Genomic DNA, 23,588 nt, shown 5'->3' on the forward strand with positions numbered 1-23,588 from the left:
GAATTTTTAAAGTTTTTAATGTTTGACATCTGAATAGCTCCAGCATATTCACAGTATAATCAGACAAAGCAGGAATATCCATACATATATAATATATTGTAAACTTGGTTGAATTTTACAAAGTAAAAAAAGACTGAATTACATTTTAGTGAATAACTGATCTCAGACACTTCTCATAAAACGTAAGTTCAAGGATTCTAATCTGAGTTATTGCAAATAATGTTATAGTTTAATATTTGGAAACATTGACAAGCACTGTTTTAAATCGTGTTTAAAAAGTCACACGTTATAATTTCCTCTATTTCTCTTACAGTGTAAATATATCTACATATCTACATGGATATCCTAAACAATGAGAAATCAAAAATTCAAGTTACAAATATTTTACACACAAAATACAAAAATAACCTTTAACATTAAATGCAGTTATTTGGTTACATATGAAGTCTTTCAAGCTTTCAAGTCTTGCAAGCTAGTATTACAACACAGATGCATATATACTAAAACACTTCATATATGTTATATAATACATTTTGTAACAAATCAGTGTCTTAGTCTATATTACATTTTTAAGTTTTCTGAGTGTTTATTCTTCCCGTGTGCTCTATTCACACCACAACATTAGCAAGCTTCTGAAAATCAAATCTTGACTTGGCTTTATTGAAGCAAGTATGATTTCCATCATCCCTGCAAGCAATAAGGCTGAACTGTTATTTTGTACAAAAATGATTTGTAAAATTACCTAATGAAGATCAAATTGTGTGCTTTGTTTCTGTATTACTTCTACCAGAAAAAAAATTTCTAATATAAAGACAAGGAAATATTTAAAGCAATAAGCCATTGTCATATAGAAAAAAAAACTGCTAAGTTTTTTAAGAAAAATTTTTGCTTCTCAAAGTGTAATGTAGGAGGCAGACCAGTAAATATCTAAGTGGCTTTTTCAGGATAAAATATTTTCTCACTTGCTGGAAATAACTTTTAAGTATTAAGCTTAAGGTTAAGGTGAATAAATACATTTAAAGGCATAGCTACAGTTAAAAATATGTTCACAGAAGTACTAACTTAGAAGCAGCACAGGGAAGGTTATAAAAATTGTGATTAGAATTATAGTAGCGATAGGAATAAAAAAATCCAAACAGTCAAAACTCAAGTATCTTAACTCCCTATTTAAACTGTTTGTAACACTGAAATATGAAAGCATCCAAGTTGCTTTAGTTCAAAACAATTAAAAGCAAGTTTCAGTCTTACTGTAAATGTATAGTTTATGATAAAAATATACATAACCTGGTACATTCCAATCTTCATTTATAAGTAAACATTAAGTGTGACTGTTTTCATTTTAGCCATTAATGATAGGTCATCATCACATATCTGTGTAAGGCATCTTCTATCAAAAAAGGTTTGGTTTTACTGAAGATATCTTTTGGAGCTTCTGAAAATGTGCATCTTTTAGAATACGCTTGCTATGATAGTGTTGTTGCTAGGACAACTCCAAGTATCAGAAGTAGTACAGTTACACATATAATTATGAATATCAATTTCTGGAAAAAAAAAAGAGAAGTTCAGATTGAAGCATCCAGACAGATACAAAACTACTTAAATACGTGTATACCCACAGCAAACTAATAACACTGGTATCTATTTCAAGTGCTTGGATTTTCTTTTTGAATGAAACTTACTGCCATGATTTCCTGTTGTTAGTCATTCTTCTCTAACATACATAACCACAATTAGTAACTAAGGTGTGTAAGAATTCTGTACTTTTATTTTGAGAATAATTATTACCCATATGCAACTTCTTTAAGTATTACATATAAAAACAACCACAACAACAAACATCTACTTATCAAAGTCAAGTCAAATATAGTAACACTGCCTAGAGCTGCCGTCCTTGGATAAATATTTGTAGCCTGTTCAAACTTTTGCAATTGCACTCAGGGAAATTGAACAAAACATCACTAAGAATACTGTATAGTTAAAAGCTCAGAAGAGCTGCACAATAATCAAAAGGTTCTATGAATATACATAGAGGTGTGATGTTATGTCACGTAGGTCTACCAGTAACAATACAGTAAAGCCTGTTATCTGCACATAAACCAAAGGTGAGAAAAAACTCCAATCTAGTGTCAGAACTAAAAAACATGCATACCAAAATGGTGTTAGTAGAAACAGCAGAATTCCTGACTAGCTGTCTGAAATGAACATACTCCCTCATGGTCCTTCATAAATATTTTGAAGACCCCAGAGGTAGAAAGTTGAGTTTCTGCTGGACTCTTCTGAGTTAATTACTACCATCTCCTTAGCCTGGCTAGATGTTATTATGATAAGAAGTAGATTAGTATAGCAAAAGTATTAATATTGAAAGAATTCTCACACTTGCATCCTCAAATTCAGGTTTGAATCTCTGCAGATTTTCTCTTACAAATACATTGTCATCTGGTTTCATATGGACTACTATTAATACAAGAGCTTCATTTTAGGATGCTCTACAACACAAAATAGCCAGCTTTATGGCCTGCAATCACCTACTTCAATGCAAGCTCTGTTTAAAACCAGAAGATCACATCTGACAAAGTTCCAATTGTAACCTGTATCTTAATGTAGTCTGTTTGTTGATGTGAACTTGAAATATATTAGAAATTCAAAGAATTGAGACAATAAGTTGTGGGGTTTTTTTCCCCTCCTCATTTCGTTTTGTGTTTACAGATCATCAGGAGTATGACTGCAATCTGTAAATTTAACAATTCACCACTAGATGTCAGTTTTCAGCATGCATGGAACTTTTATAGCATGCAGAGGGTGAGAAGGAGTCACCAGTTAATGTCAAATTTGCCTCCCTCTCCAGAGGTAACTGAAAGCATATTAAGAGTTAGTACAAAGAAGTTACCAGAACAAAATAAGAGCAAAATTAGTTGATTAGTTACTTACTGCCACGCTGGCAGGAAGTCATGCATGCTGAAGTTATCCAAGTATCACCGAATACCAACAGACAAACCAATAATTAGACCAATTACAACAATCAACACCAATGACACAATGATAATAATCCACATTTTCTGTCAAAAACAAAGTATTATTTTAATATCAGGCACATTAAAACTTGTATTTATTGTCAATTTTTAAAAGTCAGTTCCCAGATCCCCATTCATTTTTAAAGCTTGCAACATTCTTGCTTAGAGAAAATTTTATCCAATTCTTCTGGTATAAGAAAAAAATACATTTTTAAACAGTGTTTACAGGTAAGTTACTGTGATTAACACTGATGTAGTGATCAAAAAGAAAAAAAACCACAGCTCACAAGTATGTAAGTGGGTTCCTCTGGAGTTTAACTATAGTTAACAGAACAGGCATAAAAATAAAAGGAGATTCCTTTCTCTGCTAATAACACCAAGTTTTAGTATTAAAGCTATCAAACAAATTCAACACATTGCTTTTGTTATGGTGGTGAAATCCTTTGGTAAATCTTCCTCTGTCATATACTGATTTATAACAAAAGCCCTATAACCCAATGTTTTCTCTCTAATTTTAAATACCAAATCTTTAAAATAGGGTAAGTACATCTATTAATTCTACCTGAATAAGTCAAAAAAGTTCAACTAAAATTGAAGGCTGCTTAACAGCACACAATGTTAACTTGCTGACTAGGACAATTACAAGAAAACCACATACCCTTCGTGCTTTACTTTGATATTTAACTGCCTTCTTTGTCTCTTCTTTAGCATGTTCCACATAATCTGTTGCATTCATCACGTTCTTTTCTATGTTGTTGATCATTTCACCCTTAAAATTAAACGTTGAACAAAAAGTTTATTACTGGCATCTGGGGATCCCTGTTCCATGAATCTGAGAAAAAAGGCTACAGGATAACAACATCATTTTAATCAAAATATTTTACATTAGTGGCAGACTTTGTGCTTTGATATGCAATGAAAAAAAGGGAATGAGAAGCAAGGGCTTAAAGATCTAACCAAAATGGGCAGGGGAGGTATATTTCAGTTTTGAAGGAATGCACCATTGACTGGTAAAACACACCTTGCATTCAAAGATATGTTTTCAGATGTTCAGTCTAAAACTGACATACCAAAAGGTCACACATCCCTGATGTGCTTTGAAGTGGGCAGAGATATTGACTATTTTGATACAAAGTCTAATGGTTATCTTCAAGAAAAAAAAAAAAAGCAATCCCACACATACAGTGGTAACTTCAGGAAGCAAAATACAAAGTTGAGCATATATAATGTCAATACATAAATTCAAATTAATTATGATGAATGAAATTTGGAAATGAAATGGAGGATTGGTGAAAAGTAACAGTAAGTCTATTACCTGCATTTCTGTCCATCAGAAGAAAAACTCAGCAGCATTAAACAGCAAAGCATTAAAGAATGATGCACAAGCAATTTTTTTTACTTTTGTTTAGTTCTAGTTCACTAGGAAACTACCAGTTTTCCCTGCCTATATATTTAACATTAAAGCAACACAGGACTTAAAAAGAACAAAACTCAATTTAGAAAAAGGTCCTCTTCAGGAAAGTTTCTCTCCTCAACATTATTCCTCTCACTTCCCAGCAGAAATAAAAAACCTCTAAGAATGGAAGATCAAAATACTATAGTTAGCTAATATGTATACAAAGACTGCAAATATAACAAGTTTACACATACTTCAAGTTAAAAAACATGAATGAGAGACAAACTGAATTACTTTTCAACTGATCCCTTTATGTTTGTGCTTATTGTAACAATCATGCCTTTGTATTATACGCAAGTTGCAAAAATCCTTGCTATGTTTAATTCTTACAAATCACCATATCAGTGAGAATCCTGGACTTCCACAACAATAGCCAGTATTCCAGGACAGAGTTGTTCTTAAACACACATAGAAGGTTCCAGCGTGTATTGAAATACAAGTATGTAGCAGAAGAAAGTATACTTAGGATCCTAACTGCAAAGAAATTCTAGGCTTAGTTATTCAAAACACATACTGTCAGTACATCTCAACTGTACATTTGTTCAAAACAAAACAAATTTTAGTGATGAACTTTCATATATTCTAACTGTGGCCCAAAAACACTAAGAAACAGATCTGCATTACTTCCACATATTTCTAAAGACGAAGACAAAAAAAAAAAATAACTTCAGTAAATGTATTTTAATTGGTTCATTTACCTGAGTCTCAACAAACATAGCCATATCCATAAACATTTCATGCAGTTCCCGTATGCTGGACTCCAGTTTCATAATGTCCTTGTGCCGTGACTCAATTTCATTCAGAGCTTGCCTAGTTATTTGGGAGTCTGATATAATCTTTGGTAGAACAAAAGATACGGACATAAGTACTTAAGCATTGAGACACACTTCTAAATAGCAGAACAAACAGAACAGATTATTGACGTGACTGGACCAGAAATACATACGTCAGAAGTGAAAATTGAAGGATTACCACTCTCTAACATTTCCTCCAGTTCCTCATCAGTGGTGGTTTTTCCAGCTAGAATAAACATAACAGTACTTCATATAACATCACATAATAATGAATAAAATTTTGCAGAAGGATAACAATAAGAGAAAATTCTTGTATTGCAATTTTTCAAGATAAAAAAAGCAATACTTAGCCATTACTGGGTATCAGGGCCGATCCAAAAGTAATGCTTCCTGTTTATTATATTGACCCATGATGTCAGAGGCAGATGTTGGTGGAATGGCAGGAGAGGCTGAACCTTTCTGTCAACATTCCTTCATGCCTTGTTGCCATGTGACAAATGGCAGCAGAGGGACAGCCTGACAAAAGGCATCTGACAGGGAAGTGCATATGGAGCAAAGGTGTGTCGCTGAATTCATTCGTGCAGAAAACTGCACACACTGACATTCATGGATGCTTACTGAACAGAGAGGCAGTGTATGGTGAGTTTCAGCAGTGGCAGTAGTGGGTTACCTCCACTAGAGCAGATATTTACAATAGCTACATTCAGGTTCCTGTTCGAAGCAGGCAAAAAAATGCACAGCTAATAGTGGTAACTATGCTAAAAAATAGAGCAAATTCTCAGCTACAAAGCACTATCATATAGCAGTGTTATACTCTTTGTATCTGTTGTAATTTCCACAGAAATAAATGAGAGGCATTACTTCATGCAGTGACCTACATACTAGCTTGCATTTAAAAAACAGAAAATATCAAGTAGTAGCCAGATAAATGTGACAGATTCAAAACTAGGGTGAAGAATTCCTGATGATTTTTTTGGTCAAATTGAAGAATTTGATCAGAAATGTTTACAACACACATTTGAATCCAGCTGGGTGTTCTGCACAAGGAAGAACTTGTATGTATTTACATAAGATTCAGTATTTACCTACACAACCAAGTTGCACTGACACCTGATTTGCTCCCTCCCTCCCACCAGCCACTGTGGCAAGGGATAGAATCTTCACAGAAAGCAGACTCTAGCAGCTAACAGAAGGTTACATTCAAATCCCTTGTAGAGAAGATTACCACCCATAGACTACCCTCATTTTTAGTTTTCATAGTTCACCTAACAACTTATGTTGTTCTCTACTGCATGTTAGCCATTGCAGTGGTAAGATGAATGCAAGTGTCTTGAGTTACACCGCATATTCAAGTTATTTCTATTGTACACAGTATATTCAACTTATTTTACATAGGAAGATTAAGGATTTGTATTAATTTATTTAACTCTATCTTAACAGATGAAAATTACAGTTTTAATGTTAATTACATTAATACCCAAGAATGCTACAAATCCTCCCTTAAAATTTTTAGGGCTGAAGAAAAGGAAAAGGAGCAAATTAGTTCATTATGACATTAACCTAAAAGAACTGCATGCTGAGATACTAGGGTCCCTTCCCTCAGAAACATGAGCAAAGAATTTAACTTGCCAAATAAATTACACTGAAATGCTGAATTAAATCATACTCAGTATGCAAGTCTAATGAAAAAGAAAGAAGAAGCAGATGTTAAGTGAAATCTTACAATTTGCTAACTTTTCTGTTTTCATTTTTTATTAAAGATATATTTGCCTTTACGGGAAACATTCACAAGTTTAACTTCAGCTACAAGAAGTTATGGGTGTTTTGGATATGTTCTGAAATAGATGCTGTAGGTCAAAGTTAAGGGCCCTTAGGAATCAACAATTAGCATTAATGAAATAAGAGGGTGAATCGTTCAACAGATGATTACAGTATGTCTAACAGTAGTACTGATTTTACTGCAGATGAATTTTCAAAAAACAAACAAAACAGATTCTTACTGACACAAACAGCACAACATGAAAATGGATGACTTCCTGATTATCATGTTTTTGAATGGCTTTTCATAACAGTCACTATAGAATCATTCATTGTCTTGAAAACACAGCTTTTGCATGCAACCTAAATGTTTCCTTTACAAGACTGAAAATTTAAGAAATAAAGGATTTTTATTTAATATTCTGTAATAGAAATGTTTCTTTTCCTCTCCCTTTCACATGCTTCAAGAAGCCAAGGTGCATGGTCTTCAGTACCACCTTTAAGTAATAAAAAAAAAGGGAGGTATAACAATACAATATTTATTTTTATTTTATCTTAAAAAAAGCATATTGAGGTCACTTACTTATCTCTAATTGCCTCTGTATCCGACCTTTGCTGCGCTCTCGAAAAAGAGTTTGGGTCTCGTTGTATTCCGTCATGACCTCCACAAACTTGTGAGCTAATACAGAGTGCTGTTTTTTTCAGGATTTAAAAATGTGCAAAAAGGTTTATTTTCTTTCTTAATAGAGCAAATATGACTGTACAACAATCAAAGTGGTATTGAAATTTCAATCAAACAGAACGTGGAGTTCTGAAGCAGGAAAGTGAAACTTATTCTCTGATTAAGTAACATCCTTTCATTTTCTTTAAATTTGTTATGTTATCATACCTGAGTTTTTCTTATTCTGAGATCCACTGATGTTCGATTCGCATTTTCACCCTGATCAAAGCTTTGTTCAATAGCTAAGAGTAAATACAAAAATAGTGTGAATCAACAGAGCAAATACAGTACATGAGATAGCGTAAATTCGACAGTGCAGCTCAAAGTTGTTTGTGAACACTATACATCTTTACTTTTTTCATACACAAGCATCACATGAACATGCTTAACTTTTCTTGCATGCACATTTTCTGTATGTGTGTGGTGGTGGTGGAGGGGGAAGGGAAGTGAAATTTATATCTATTTTAAATAACTTATTTTTTTAAAACAGTAACTACATCAATACCTTTTGTAGAGTCACACTTATATCTGCTTACTCTGGGGACAGCTCAAAAAAATCTAACAAAATAGGTTGCCTTTACATTTTAAGTGATAAACACCATATCTAATTGTTTAGAGAACAAAAGTATACAGTAATTGCAATCTAGTGATATTCAAAGAATCAATATACTTCAAAACTTATACTGAAGAGGTAAAGGAACACCTATGGGGAAACTCACAATAAAATTACTTGGCCTGAAGAAATTTAAAACACAACAGATGCTATAGAGCAGTTTCTTATTTGTCACACAGACTGCCTCTTCGCAGCTGATCTTCTCCCAGAACAACATTTCAGTCACAAAATAAATTTCTACACAGAGAAATTACTTTGTACTTTCTACGTTATTTCTGCAAACCAGCTCTTTGCCCTGAGCAGGCAGGCTGTGCTGAGATCTGGTATTTATCAGCTATGAAGTGTGTTAAGGAAGGATGAAGTAGAGAATAATGTAAGTGACATACGCTGCACATCAGTTGGCAAGAATGGGGAAGTTCTTTTATTTTCAGAAGGTTAAATAATAAGAGAATACAGGTATTGCAAAAACACGTTATCAGGGTTCCAGTTTAATGTTGACATCATGGAGGAAGACGTTAAGCAATGAGGAGAAAGCACAACAACAAGAGAGACAGAGTAAGGTTCTGATGGTATGCAATCAAAAAAAAAAAAAAAGCAGCACATAAAATGTATGGAGACAGAAGTCCTTATCATGGTTCATTGCAATTCTCTCCTCCAATACCAACAGTAATTAAATATGTTGAGTTATGGAACTCAAAACCATGCAAGACCCAAATCTGTATCAACACACACAAAAAGCTGAAATGTTATATTCAGGGCTCAATGATTAAAACAGTTAATTATTTTCTTACTTTTTTTTTTTTTTTTTTAAGATTTGGGGACCAGCTGACAAGAGCTGGACAGTATAACATACAGATACAGAACAGAGTTAAAGGTTATAAATTCAGCTGCAATACATTACATCTGTAACACTGCTACTGCTAGCATCCTGAGTATGTTACAGGTGATGACAATTTTACTTCTCCCCACAACTTACCTTTTAGCCTAGCTCGAATTTTATTAGCAATCTTCTTTATTTCCTCATTTAATTCTTCAAGTTCCTCCTTAGTTCCTTAAAAAAAGAAGTCCAGAACTATTGATTATTGATAACATATCAGAAAGTTTACTTCTCAAAAAACATTCAAGTAATCTTTAGACACTGCCTATGACTAGCAACGTCATTACAAGCAATGTCATGTCCCTACACAGTACAGATGCATTATTGCATTTGTGCTTAAAATTGTGCTCTATCAGATGAGTTAGCAAGGACCATGGATTTTAAGGATTCAGATGAATGCTTCATTAACCAGACGATCATTGATTCTATGACTTAAAGCAAAAAAAAGCAATCAGCAGAAATCACTCAGAAGAATACACACACATCCATCCACAAATAAGGAAGATATGGAGAAAAAAAAATTAAAAACAAGTTCAGTTTCAACAATAACATAAGAATCAGGTCCACAAAAAATTACTCCACAGAAATACCTCTGCATCTTTTCTTCCCAGTTCACTAAAACCTGCCTAAAGCACAGGCATGCCTTGGACTATGAAGTGCTGAGAACAACTGCTGAGTTCTACTCTGACAGATTGAAATCAAATTTGTTTATTTCAGCTATCCAGTCACACATCCTTGAAATCTAGAACAAGTGATACTCACTCCCTTCAGGATTTGGGGCTGACAAGATAATGCTGTGCTGTTTTTTCACTTCTTCCACATTTTGTGCTATTTTTGCTATGTTATTTCTAATTTCCTCAACCTAGAAGAAGAGAAATACGTCAATGAAAGCATTAAAACAATCACACGTCAAGTTGTTGGGTCTTTGTAATACATCTTTGGTACTTCAAATCTTGAAGTATTCAATCACAACAGTAGTAAATATCTGACAAATTTCAGACTGCAACCACCCTCCGTGGACATTTAAACAGCTCTGCATTCAAAACAATAAAATCCACATTCATACTTTTATGTACCATGGAAAAGAACCCAGGAAAACACTGAGGAGGGTGCTGCGTGGCATGCAAGAAATCACAGTCTAGAGCCTTCACTATTTATTAAGACAGAACCTTACAGAAACAACAGAAATTAATAAACAAAGAAAATTTTAAGTCACGTGTAGCAAAAAGGTACGTAAAACTTCACCTGTTGGAAAAAATCATCCATAAAATGGTCTTTTTCAACAATAACAGTCTCTCCATCTTCATTTCCTTTACACTGTAAAAGATAAAAAAAATCTATGAAAACTCAGGATACTATTTTGACATCACTAAGGTTTCTTCCTTATTGCTTCTGCGTATACATTTTTGTCAGCAGCCTGATAAGTTAGGAGCTGTCCCTGTTCTGAAGACTGCAATCTAAAAACAAATAAGCAGAGGTCAAAGAAAGTCACCTGACCACTATAAAACTGGGAAGCTAAAGCACGTCCTCCTCTATAAACAACTCTAAGACAGAACCAGTCTAAGAGCTCTTACAGTTTTCATTCCCTGTCATAAAAAGTATTAAAATATAGTTTTGCAAATAAATATATATTCTCTCACTTGGTAAAGATATTTCCACAGTGAATCCCACATGAACCAACAAATCATATCCAGTTTCACCAGTATGGAGACAGTAAATGAAACCCTCACAGAGAACTGCTAAGAGGAGCATTGATGACCTTCTGACATGTGATGTAATGATTCAAACACTGAAAGCTAGAACAAAGAGCTATCAACAACTATTTACTAGTTTCACCCTTGGGTGCTTTCAAAGCTGCCATTCAACACCAATTTAGAGATAATTGTGTTATACTAAACATGCATGCATTACATAATGGATAAACCCTGGGAACAGGAGCCAGCCAAGCAGCAGCTCCCAGTGATGGCTCCTGCAGATTTCCAGAGCACTCAGCCCAGTGCATTCCCTGAGTGGCACTTCCCTAAACGATGAGTCAGCTCAGCACAAGTGGTTCTTGATATAAATAGATTCAAATTTGGTCAAGGGAAGAGAGCCATGCATGACAGAAGTAAGGAGTTCCAGTTTCATGTTCTCTAGTTCCCTCTGTAGTGCACAGACTGCCTGAACTGCACTGAATCCAAATTAGAACAAGATTACTGTATTGTTCCACAGACAGTGGATTATCACCTTACAAAAACTAATTACAAGATAGGTAATATTAAAGGATTTTCACAACCAACTGATGTCAAAACTTTCTTATTTCCTAATTAAGTTACATTCAATGAGGGTCTAAGCATAAGATCTACTGGGGTATTCCAAATCTTTAAGTAAATTTTTCATTTACACTTTGTTAAGGAATCCATTAAGTTGTATAATAATACTTTCGTCAGAAATCACCTGTTTTTCATGCTCATAGGAACCACGGTGTCCCAGCTGAAATAAAAGATTTGAGATGTTACTGCTCTCTTGGACCACTCCATGATCAATTCACTCCATGTCACGTCCCCAGCCATTTCTAGTAGTTACTCACGGGGAGATGATCCTTATGACAATATTAGAGAATCCATCCTTAGGGATTGTAACAAATTAACAGCCTTGCTTAATAAAATGAGTGACAGTCTATGCCCAAAAGAAGTCACTTAACTTTTACTCATATCAAAGACTGTGGTGCTGAAAAGTCACCAGACATAAGGCAACAATGAGCTACATTTTAAAAGATGTCTGTTTTCATCATTTATGTAAAGAACACCTTCTGCATACATTTACTGAATAAAAAAATGTTTTCTAATTATTTATATGGAAATTATTTAGATAATGAAACAAAAATAATGAAAATGGTATCAGCTAAGAGATTAAACATTAGCTTTTTCTGTGGTCAAATCTTATTAAAACACTAAACATCTGAGCTAATCTTAAACCAAAGGTATGAAGTCTTTCTCCTAAGTCCTACCTATACAAGTGCAGCTGCAACGAAGCTGAGCTGCGCCATCAGGCAGCCTGCAGTCTGTCCCACATGTACTTTGCCTTCACGTTTGGTTGCAGTGACGTGAATGACAGATATATTGGCTCTCTACAATTTGCTGAAAGATTTATGTACTGTCTACTTTGAACATCAGCACTTGAAGGACACCTGATGACTTGTCACCCTCTGTTCTTTATGTTCTTAAATCATCACATACCTAAGACATAGCTTATTCACTAACTCTTCAACTGAAGTGACATGTTCTTTTGACAAGCACAGTCCATCCAAGATGAAATTTAGCACAAACATACTCCTTCTCCTAGGCCTTATCTCTAAAGAACAAGTACTATTATAAAAAGAACTGATAAAAAAAAGTCTTACATTGATGCCAATGGCAACCTAATGGTCTGTTTGCAGCTCTAACCTTGACCTTGGGATTGAGAATCTGGGCCATATACCTCTAACATTCAGACATACACAACGTATCAAATTTCTTCCAAGGTGGGGTTAAATGACAGAATCCAGATACTTGGGCAAATATCATTTCTCTCAGCTCCCAGCTGAGATGGGATGCTTTATTGAACTTCTGACATTTTGCATGCCTTCCATAATGGCAGAAGTAAGGCTAGTTCAAGAACCCTTACCAAATTAATTACTAAATTTTGAAATAGAACAGATTTTTGGTTTAAAAATGACTTCTACTTGCCCCTGAATTCAATTCAAAGTTATTCTCAGTCCAGATCATGAGCTGTTTTCCTGTGTTAGGCTACAAAAAGAAATGACCATCACCACCCCAATGAGTCAGAGCCAACCAGCTGACAGACTGGAGCAGAATGCTGCAGTGAGAGCAGCTCCTGAAGTACAGCACCACCACACCCCATCTACCCCCACTCTGAGAAAGCAGCAGGTGCCTAGCTGCTGTCCATGCACAACTTATAACACCTTTAAAAATTGCACAGAGAACTTACAGGCTAAATAAGCTGTGTTGTCTAAAGTTATTTGGGATAGAAATCTGAGATTCACAAATATCAGATTCACAGCTGTCCCTGCACACCATAGCTTTACACACACACTCCCACATTATTCATAGAACTGAATGGCGTACAAGGAAGCAACGTTCAGGACACTGTAAATCTTTATGGTTGCCTGTCCCAAGTAACTCATTACCTTTGTTACACAAGTAACCTTTAGCTCATAAAAAAATACTACTTAATGTGTTTTTATGCACTCTAGAATCACTTGGTTTATCTAATCTGGAGAAAAAGGAGACTCTAAGTTGACGCCCTTGCTCCCTATAACTCACTGAGGAGAAAAGCAGAGGTGGTGCTGGGCTCTTTTCTCATGGAATCGATGTCAGCATACACAGGAACAGCACAGAGCTGCACCTGGGAGGTTTGGATCAGACACTAGGAAAAGTTATTCACCATGAAAGTGGTTAGAAACAGACAACCTGGCATGGTGGCTTGACACCCCACGTCTTCAGGTAGCGTTTGGATAATGCTTTAACTTTTGGTGTTTGAAGTGGTTGGGAAGTTGGACTTGATCACCATAGGTCTCACATTAAAGTTGAAGTCTTATGAGCCTCCTTAAATACTTACCAGAGAATTTCCTACTGCAGAGGTGTTGCTCCAGGTGTCACTGAATCTACAGATACCAGGCTTCCCCTGATCTGCAACAGTTTATTCAAACCACACCAGTGTTTCAAGAGATTCTTTCAGAGCATCAAGATTGCTCCTTTTCTGACAGCCAAGGAGATGTACCAGGCAGCTGGCAGGTCCAGCACCACATTAAGGTTCCCACCTTCTACAGAAGGCATAATTTCCTCTACTTGGGTATGGGATGCAGTATTACCTGAAGGCTATACTAACCGTTAAAGGCATGCCATTTCTTTCTGCAGCAAGTATTTTAACACTGTTTAAGCACCAAATACAATGTATTTACAAGAATATCAAATAGCTACAATGTTATATCTTAATAAACCACAAGCACTGACAGGTAACATTTTTCCCCCTTCGAAAAGAGGACTCAAGAAAGGCATTATCACTTCTAACAACATGCAAACTTCAGTTTCTATTTCTCCTAAAAGAAATACCACACTTAACCAAAAAGGGAGAGTACACACAACATACACTGGCGTTCACCATTTCTATTTATTCTCAAATTAGAAAAGAAAAAAAAAAAAGTGAAAAACCATGCAGGAAAACTTTCATTTAAACCAGGCCACATCCTGTTGATGAGAGGCATCGCTGCGCCTCCCTCCAACTACCCCATTTGCTTCCTCAGAATGCCGTTTCCAGAACGCAAGTAAAGGGAAGGAAGGGAACGGATAAACACGCCAAGCTTCCATTTTGTCAACACGGGCATAATAAACCCTGCGGAGAGCCGGACCGCCGGTTACACGTCTCCCGTCCGGCACGGCGGTCCCACCCGCGCCGCGAGCATTTCCCGCCCCGAGGACACGCCTGTGGCGCCGCCGCAGCGGCCCGGGCCGCGCGCCCTTCTCCGACCGTTACACCCCGCGGCCACGGCGGCCCCCGCCGCCCTCACCTCTGCCAGGTCAGCCAGCCGGTCCTTCATCCCCGCGGCGCCTCAGCTCCTCGCCGAGTGCCGCTCCCGCGGGCTGGCTCGCTCGCCCTTCGCCGCCCCCCCCGCAGCAGCCGCCGCCGCCCCGCTCAGGCCGGGCCCAGCGCTCGGCCCCGCCCTCCTTCCGCGGTGCGAGGGGCAACGGCCGTGACTCCTCCCCACGCGACGAACCGGAGCCCGCGGCGCAGCGCACACGCGCGCCCCCCGCGCTCCGGGGTGACGCTACGAGGCTTCGCGCATGCGGCCGACGCGCCCGCCGGAAAGCTCGCCGGGGCTTTGCTGACGTCACGGCGGGCGATGCTGGGCGGGAAGGGATCTGCGGCTGCGCGAGCGGAGGGGGCGGGGTTGTGCCGTGAGGAAAATGGGCGGGAAAACGTACGTGCGTGTGCAGGAGCGCGCGCTGGCGGCTGTACGGTACCGCAGTGACCTGCAGGGAGGTGCCGGTCTCGAGGCGGCCGTGCTGCCAGATATATACCCTCAAAAAAACGTGACTGTCGTGAGGGAGTTGTCAAACGTTGCCATGTCGTTGCGTTTCATTTAATTTTTCTCCGGTGCTTGACGTGGATAGGCTTCTCAAAATCACGGTCAGTCCCAGAGGCGCACAGCCTGCTGCTGACCGCCGGCGCTGAGCGACCCGTTCCTGACTGGAGCTGAGAAACACGTTCTCCTGCAGCAGAAGATGGAACACCCACTTTTTTGTAACTCTTCAGCCAGAAAGCGTTGAAAAGCTTTGCCTTGCAGTGATAGGACCCCCAAAGCAGTAAAGAATGTTATTCTAGTGTTAGACTGCAAATTTAAACTTCATGAGTCAGCACTGTGAGCTGCTGTTAACTAGTGTACGAGCCATTCTGCCTACCGTGCTGAGAGGCACTAACTTCCCTTCAAACCTTTCAGTGCAGTTCCTGGTGTTGCCTTGAATATCAGTGCACACCTTGGCTCCTGCTGGACCTCCTATTCCAGAGATGCTTCCACAATCTCTGCTCGACTTGAGAGATACGTCCACACGTTGTTGTCTTTGTCACAGTTTACAAATTGATTTTGTTTCCTGCTAATAGGGCAGTCAGTAAGTTAAGATACTGTTGATCTCTGTGACTGTATCCTTTTGTACCATTCCTCATGGGCACCTTCACACCCTTACTGAAGGGCTGTCTTTTTCCTTGCACGCTTGTCTGCCTCATTGAGATGCTGAGTTTGTTCATGGCTGACCCAAATCAAGATATAGGGAACATCACGTAAGAGTGTTTTAAAGGTAATTATTCTGCTGAGTATCTTGTGATATCTGGCTAATCTCTTAGACAGTGACCTAACACAGCTGATGAACACTTTGGAAGCATTCTGTTGCCTTTCCAGAATGAAGCTATCTGGAGCAGGTGTTTTGTACATCCTCTGAACTGAACGCTGACTTTACTGACTTTTGCATGATAACACCTGGATCCCACACAATAATTTATAAGCATTTGTAAATATTTGACAGGAGCTCAAAACTTGTGGTAAGGGACTTTTAGCCATTGATTTTACTTATTCCAAGTTAAAGTATCAGATAGTATTACCGCTTACGTTTGAAGAAAGAGAAGATTGTTTACTTATACATTTCTTACTCCAAGAAGTTTGTGAAGTACACTGAGCATTCTGCAAACAAAGTTAGAGACTGATTTTTTTATTCCCTGGAAGTTTTTATATTCTTAAAAACTGCCAAACTCCATTAACGTGGCTTTGTGGGTTCCTACTTATAAATGTACACCTATTAGCCAAGAAGAAGAGTGGAATTCACAAGTTGTATAAAGGTAGTGCTGTGCTAAGAAAAATGTATGGGCTACATATTACACAACATATTCTATATTCTTCCTAGCACCTGGAGGTGATCAGCAAATGTGCTGAAGAACACCAACAAAACAAGCACCAAAAACCAGTTTGTCCAAAAAAAAAAAAAAAAAAAAAAAAAAAAGGAAGAGAGAAAGAAAGAAAAAAACAAAGAAAAAAGAAATAAGCAACCGGTTCAGCAAGGCAGTATTTTTTCCAACAAAGAAAATCTTATGCAGTGCTTAAGATTCAATTGCTATCAAAGAAGCAAAATGTAGAGCAGAGTGCAGTGACTCCTGTAGATTTTCTCTCCACTTTGCCACGAAGTGGGAGACGAACAGGACATGAGCTGCACTTGCATGTAACATCTACCATTGAATAACACTGGCGTTAGTTCAGGCCAGAGGCATTTAAAAATCCATCCATTCTAGATTATGGATGCTCCAGCCGGCATTATGCAGACCAAGTGAACACTGCCGAACTACAGCAGGGGAAAAATCGGAGCACACGGACATGAGTGCGAAGCCGGGAACTGGGAATGCATCCATCTATGCAAAGCATCTGCCCCGTCCTTTCAAAGTTTATGAACAACTTCGCTCCGCTATAATCCGAATGCGAGGGCTCAGAGAATGCTACGGGCAGCGCGGAGCCGAGCACTGCCCACCCGCCTCCTTCCCAGCGGCAGCCGCGCGCTCCGACGGCTGCCGGCCGCGCAGAGACACGAGGTGCCGGGGCCGGCAGAGCCGGGCCGCCCAACGAGCCGCAGCCATGGCGCCCAACAACGGCCGCCGCGGGTCCGAGCGGCGCGCCCGCCCGCCCACGTGACGCCGGCCCCTCCCCCTCCCCGCGGCCGCGCGGCGTCGCTCTCCGGGTATTTGAACCGCGCTTCCGCCATCTTCCCAGCGCCCAGTCACGGCACGGAGCGACGCGGATAGCAGCCTCGGTGAAAGGTAACGGGGTCGGGACGTCCTCCTCTTCCCTCTAAGGCCGGGCGGGGGGAAGCGGGGCCGCCGCGAAGGAGGCGGTGGGGCGGTTGCCGTTAGCGGCCGCCCGGCGGGAGCTGGGCTGGGTCGCGCCGAGGCCGGGCCCGCGTGAGCGCCGCGCCGGGCGCCGTGCCTGCGTGGCGGCCCCGACCTCCGCCCCTCGGTGCGAGCCGTGCGGGGCGAGAGCGGCGCCAGTCTCCGTGCCGGAGGAAAAGGCGGGCGACGGGCGGGAGGGGAATGGGAGCGGGGCCTCCAACGGCCCGGGCGGCCGTGGGGGGAGGGGAGGCGCGCGCTGCTCAGTCATGGTGCCGTGGGGCCCGGCCGGCGCTGCGGGGACGGGGGCTGCGTTCGGAGCCCGGCGGGACGCGTTCCGAGCTCCGCCGCCGGGAAGGTTTTCGGGCGGGACGGGGGAGCGACGCGGGGCAGCGCTTCCTAGGGAGCGAGGCGAGGCCGGCTTTCTTTGAGGCGCCCCGCGGTGGCCGCGGTTCGGCCCCGTTTTCGTAGCCTGGAAGCCCGAGGGGCGCGGCGGCGGCGGCCTTCCGTTACGGGCTCCGGGGCTGGGCGGGGAGCCGTTGCCGCCATTACCGCGTTCCCGCCGCGTGCGGGGCGGCCCGGAGGCTCTTCCTGCCCCATCCGGGGCCCGGGACCACGCGCGGGGAGGGGAGCGGCGGCCCGGGCCGAAGCTCGGCCTACGCGGCGGCGGCCGCTGACTGGCGCGCGGAGCACGCGCCTCGGGAGGCGGTTTGGGAGCCGAGAACGGCGGCCGGCCCCTTCCGGCGGGGCCTTGAACCAGCTCGTCTCTGTGAGCTCACATGCTTCCATTTCCCCTGCAGACCCAGCATGGCCGCCCAAGGAGAGCCCCAAGTGCAGTTTAAGGTAAGGGGTCGTAACTTTGTATTTTTCTTCCTCTTCTATAGAAAAGTATCAAGAACAACTCTCAAGAGCTGCTGTGGATGGTAGGTTTGGTTTTAAAGTGCTGACTTCTTAGTAATGTGCTTAGCCCATTGTGTGCTGCCTTGCCTTACAACAGCAGTCTATTGCAAATAGCACCAGATTGATAGTGCAGCTTTATATAAAAATAACTTTACATAAAGTACCACTTAAAACGTGTTGACTTCATGGAGCAACATTCACAGCAACAAAGTGCTGGGAGTGATTTAGAGCAACTTGTTTTATGCTACATCCCCTACTAGGGGCAGAACATCATTGAGCAGAGTTGTTATCTTAACAGCCAGAAGTCATTAAGACTGCTTCATGGAAGATTGATATTTGTTGTTGTGTTTTTTTTTTTACAGTGTTCATCTAGTATATCCCAATTGTTACTAAAACAGGTTTTTTTCCAATTACAAGATTACAGTTCTTTTCTCCAGTAATTCAGATGCTTGTAGTTTAGTATAACTGTGTGGACAATGTGTTCTAGTTGTCAATTACAGGGAGTAGCTGAATTTGGACAGGAGTTATAGAATGACAGGTTTAACAAATTGGAGCCCAACATAGTAAGCTATTTCATTGGGAATTTCAGTGCTTACTCTACAGTATTTTGTAAGACAAAGCATGTTGCTCTGACCTTCTTTACTTAAATGTATTTACAGCTTGTCCTGGTTGGTGATGGTGGCACTGGTAAAACAACATTTGTAAAACGTCATTTGACTGGTGAATTTGAGAAGAAATACGTAGGTATGTCTGAAGAAATACTCAAAATCTAGTGTGTTAGAATTAAAAGTATAGTTTTCAACTTACCGAGTGCTCTTTCCTATTACTGCAGCAACGTTGGGTGTTGAAGTTCATCCTCTGGTATTCCATACTAATAGAGGCCCTATTAAATTTAATGTATGGGACACAGCTGGCCAGGAGAAATTTGGTGGTCTGCGAGATGGCTATTACATCCAAGGTAAGATGTGTTTATATGTAGAGAGATCCTGTGTTCTATTCAGTTTGGCCACTCTGAAAGCTTTCAGTGTGGCTTTCACTGATAAGCTGGTTTATGAGTTTTCAGATTCTGTATAAATATGATCAGATAGGTTTCTGTACTAAAACTTAGTTTCAGTCTACTGCTGCTTTGATATTACTGAAGAGTAATCATGTACCTTAAGTGATAGTTCTCATGAAATTAAGTGGTTAAGAGATAAGTGTGCTTAATTGAGTAAAAACTATCTGTATTAGTATCCTGTGCTGGTGCAAAGACTGGGAAGAAACGAGATGTAAAACTTGAAACAGTATAAAGAAGTTCCAACCTCTATTAAGGATATGTAGTTGCCTTTCTAGATATGTAGTGATAGTCCCTTATCTTCAAGCTCTGTTTTGTGAGTACTTAAGACACCTACATATCTTTTAACATTCTGCAAGAGAGGCTTAAAGCCTGACTCTTCCTTTAGAAATATCAGAATCAAGTGTTCTTTTGCAAGCTGTTCTGGACAGGGGCATTCCAAGATGTGAACTACAAGCTCTCAACTTATCTGAAAGCCTCAATAGGCTGAGATTAGTTCAGTAGGTGTTAAGATGCCTTTCTCAGGTGCTTAGATGAACTAAAATTTTCTTTTGTTGTATGGCATGAATTACATGAGGATTACAGTAGAATATTCACAGGACAGCTGTATGAATAAAACTAGGTGGCATTTAGGGTTGAGCACCAAATATGTAAGATGACAGGATGGGGTCATGGGCTGAGTTCTGTGGACTCCTGCACATTGATCTTCCTGCATGCTGATCTGGTAAACAGCATATTATCAACTGTGAGACTGAGAAGAAAGCTAATGCTGGTGCCCCTAATAAGTAATTACTGTGGGTACTCTTTCTCACTCCATTTCATAAGAAAGTGCTTGCTTGTTTGACAAAATTGTTTGGTTTTTTTTTTTTTTACAGCTCAGTGTGCCATTATAATGTTTGATGTAACATCAAGAGTTACTTACAAGAATGTACCTAACTGGCATAGAGATCTGGTACGGGTATGTGAAAACATCCCTATAGTGTTGTGTGGCAACAAAGTGGATATTAAGGACAGAAAAGTCAAGGCAAAATCCATTGTCTTCCACAGGAAGAAGAATCTCCAGGTATGATGGCATGAGTTTGCAGGATTAGAGACTTAAGTCTATTAACTGCATTTGTGTGCTGTTCAGTCATTCAAAGTTAGGAATAAGATGAAATTAGACCAAGTCACAGGAGAAAGTAGAGGTGCTATTGTGTCCTGAAATATCTTTGATCACACTGTTTCTTAAGAGTATCAATTTCTGCATATTGGCATGAAACTGCATTTCTAGTCTCTCGTATTTCAAATGCTTCTGAGGGCATAGACAGAAGTCAAGAAGTTGAAAAGAATACTAAGACACATTAGAGCTGATTGTGTGCATCTTATTAGGTTCTAAGTGTTGGTAGCAGATGGTCTTCTATGTGTTGAATATACTTTTTTCTTTTTCTTCAGTATTATGACATTTCAGCCAAGAGTAACTACAACTTTGAGAAGCCGTTCCTCTGGCTTGCTAGGAAGCTAATTGGAGATCCTAACTTGGAATTTGTTGCCATGCCTGCTCTTGCACCACCTGAAGTTGTTATGGACCCAGCACTGGCAGCACAGTATGAGCAAGACTTACAGGTAACTTAGGAAAAGTGGTACAGTCAAATGATTACCTTACAGCTAGTATCTAGATTTCTGGGGCAAGTAACCAAGAACAATTACTAAATGTTACTTCTCTCTTCCAGATTGCTCAAACCACTGCACTGCCAGATGAAGATGATGACCTGTGAGGGATGAAGCTGGAGCCCAGCGTCAGAAGTCTAGTTTTATAGGCAACTGTCCTGTGATGTCAGTGGTGCAGCGTGTTTGCCACTTTATTATCTAGCTGAGCAGAACATGTGCTTAATCTTTGGGATGCTGAAAGAGATGAATGGGCTTCGGAGTGAGTGTGGCAGTTCAAAACAAAAAACCCAACAAAACTTCATAATTTTGGACCTGCATATTTAGCTGTTTTTTGGACTGCAATTACTTTCCCTTTTGAGTTTCAAATATAAGACTGCTGCAGTCACATCAAAGTGTTATGTGGTAAATCTTGTTTCTGTCATTCCCATTCTTTTTTTTTTGTTTAGATAATAAAGTTGTATTTCAAATATCTCTAAGCAAGTGAATTTTCATGCGTTGTTAGAAAAAGTCTTGAAAGTGTCTTTTAACTGAGGCTAATGCTTGTCTGTCTCTGCATTCTTAATATTTTCTTCCCTTTGTTATGCTCCTCTTACTAAATCAGAGCTAACAGTTAACCTTCCATTGATTTCCTGAAGCATATAACTAAAGTATCTGAGGGAAGCTGAACTAACTGCCAGGTGAAACTAAAGCAGTAAACACTTGACTGGCAAGTGGAGCTGGAGTGCCAGCCAGCTAAGCATAAATTGACCCATAGCAAGTGGGAATGTTTGTGTTCTGAGGAGTGTCTTAAGAGTTAATGTAGTTCAGCTTGCATATGCTACCTTTAGATACTTTCTCTTAACTTTAACTGTATTACAACATGCCTTCACAGAGCTGTTTTCTTAAGTAGTCAAGAATGACATTTAGGTCTGTTAAGTGACTACAAGCTGTATCTTTGCATGGAGCATCATTCAGTAGAGCTATAGTTGATGAAACTAAGCATCTTAAAACTCACTAACTAGAAAACAGTTGTAGATGAGCTTAAAATGCTCTTGGCTAAATCTTGGCTAAAGAACAGCATATTAACTGAAACCCATAAATACCTAGACTTTACTGTAACTGCACCAAGTTCTTAATTTGAAACTAGCTTATTCCAGCACAAATGATGGAAAACATCAACACTTATAGAGAATAATCTTGGTCAATATTAGTACTACCAGTAAACAAAGAAACCATTTTTCAGTAGTGTTTGAGTATGTGAAGCCTTGGAACTCTTCAGTTTTGTATTTTTGGTTTCTTAATAAAGTGGAGCATTTCATTCCTTTTAACTTGCATGTTTGTATACATAACTCCTACTTGAGTATTTCTTAACACTTCATTCTGATGCATATCAGCAAAAATTGACTATTAAATGTTTGAGAACAATATTATATAATTCGTGTAAGTTTAAGTTCTGTGGGTTTTTAAAATAATGAGATTGTAAGCACTTTAGTTCACTGAGAACTTATTTCACTTAAGGGGAAGATGAGGAATGTCATGCTTGCCTTGGGAAAAGAGAAACTTTGACTTAACATCCCACTGGAATTTCCTGCTGCATCATCTTGCTTCAGCTTCATATTACAGGGTCTTCTCTGTAGAGTTTACTGACTGGTGTGTGTCTTGGTTGCTGGTAGCTTGAGTACCTGCTGCTGATTTACTGGATGGGGAAGCCTTCAAGTTATCTCACAAAAAAACACCATTTCAGAAGCGTAGATAATTCAGAAAAGTAATTCCACAGTGTTGATAGCACAGGGTGGGAAAAGAATATAGTATGAGTTAGGCTTGTATTATTTCATAGGTGTGTGGTGTAATCTCTACAACTCCCCTGCTCTATCCAGGCACTAGGCTTTGAATTACTACCAAGCAGCTAAAGACTTCTAAAGCAGAGTGAGATAGTTCATCTTTAAAAAGAGATGTGACAAGACTATGAGGTTCTTAAGTGTTAATACAAAGTCCTCAAAAGCTTGGGAGTAGGCAGCAATTCTAGTCCTGCAAAGTAAACCTTCCAACTTTCCTTCTTGTATTTAGCTGCTAATGGTTGATTGAATAACGCAGGCTGTGCTGATGTGAGTGTGCAATTTCCTCAGCTGCAATTTGTTAAAATTTTTAAAGATTTACAGCTCTGCAGCCTTTTAATAGTTGGGTTTAAGGAAGATAAAGTTACTTAGTCAAGTAATGAGGAAAATTATTTTAAGAAGCTATTTAATAGTCATATCATTAGTGATGTAAGACAAATCCCTTGCAGTACCAACTTTGTTCTGCCTCCTAAACTGCTCTCTGAGGTTAAACATGGGCTCTGATACGTTGCTACACATCACTTAGTAAGTTTTCCCACTCCA

At 39.6% G+C, this 23,588-nt stretch overlaps 2 protein-coding genes across 4 annotated transcripts; one reads left to right on the plus strand and one right to left on the minus strand.

The window, feature by feature from the left end:
• Nucleotides 1–75: 75 nt before the first annotated feature.
• Nucleotides 76–15,042, minus strand: STX2 (syntaxin 2). 3 transcript variants are annotated; one of them, XM_031592721.2, is made up of 11 exons: nucleotides 14,779–15,042; nucleotides 10,476–10,547; nucleotides 9,993–10,092; nucleotides 9,330–9,404; nucleotides 7,909–7,982; nucleotides 7,603–7,711; nucleotides 5,414–5,487; nucleotides 5,166–5,303; nucleotides 3,670–3,780; nucleotides 3,008–3,056; nucleotides 76–1,541 (listed from the first exon to the last, which is right to left on the minus strand). In XM_031592721.2, the coding sequence occupies exons 1-11, from the start codon at nucleotides 14,806–14,808 to the stop codon at nucleotides 1,450–1,452; spliced, it is 924 nt and encodes a 307-aa protein (XP_031448581.1). In that variant the 5' UTR covers nucleotides 14,809–15,042; the 3' UTR covers nucleotides 76–1,449. The 3 variants fall into 3 exon arrangements, with proteins under 3 accessions (XP_031448581.1, XP_031448579.1, XP_031448578.1); XM_031592718.2 differs by having other exon boundaries at nucleotides 1,443–1,541; nucleotides 2,929–3,056; nucleotides 14,779–15,035; XM_031592719.2 differs by lacking the exon at nucleotides 3,008–3,056 and having other exon boundaries at nucleotides 14,779–15,027.
• Nucleotides 15,043–17,456: 2,414 nt separating this feature from the next.
• Nucleotides 17,457–22,538, plus strand: RAN (RAN, member RAS oncogene family). Its single transcript, XM_031592722.2, has 7 exons — nucleotides 17,457–17,564; nucleotides 18,431–18,473; nucleotides 19,190–19,274; nucleotides 19,363–19,488; nucleotides 20,460–20,647; nucleotides 21,016–21,186; nucleotides 21,294–22,538. The coding sequence occupies exons 2-7, from the start codon at nucleotides 18,438–18,440 to the stop codon at nucleotides 21,336–21,338; spliced, it is 651 nt and encodes a 216-aa protein (XP_031448582.1). The 5' UTR covers nucleotides 17,457–17,564; nucleotides 18,431–18,437; the 3' UTR covers nucleotides 21,339–22,538.
• Nucleotides 22,539–23,588: the final 1,050 nt, after the last annotated feature.

Source organism: Phasianus colchicus, chromosome 18 (assembly GCF_987193195.1).
Source record: "Phasianus colchicus chromosome 18, bPhaCol1.hap1.1, whole genome shotgun sequence".
Lineage (NCBI taxonomy): Eukaryota > Metazoa > Chordata > Aves > Galliformes > Phasianidae > Phasianus > Phasianus colchicus.

Coding starts and splice junctions, on each gene's coding strand:
- STX2 (XM_031592721.2), bottom strand. CDS start 14,808: ATGAAGGACCGGCTGGCTGACCTGGCAGAG. Junction 9,405..9,992: donor AGCCCCAAATCCTGAAGGGA/GTGAGTATCACT, acceptor TCTTTTTTTAAG/GAACTAAGGAGGAACTTGAA. Junction 3,057..3,669: donor ATCAAAGTAAAGCACGAAGG/GTATGTGGTTTT, acceptor TGTTTTTGACAG/AAAATGTGGATTATTATCAT.
- RAN (XM_031592722.2), top strand. CDS start 18,438: ATGGCCGCCCAAGGAGAGCCCCAAGTGCAGTTTAAG. Junction 18,474..19,189: donor AGCCCCAAGTGCAGTTTAAG/GTAAGGGGTCGT, acceptor ATGTATTTACAG/CTTGTCCTGGTTGGTGATGG. Junction 19,275..19,362: donor ATTTGAGAAGAAATACGTAG/GTATGTCTGAAG, acceptor CTATTACTGCAG/CAACGTTGGGTGTTGAAGTT.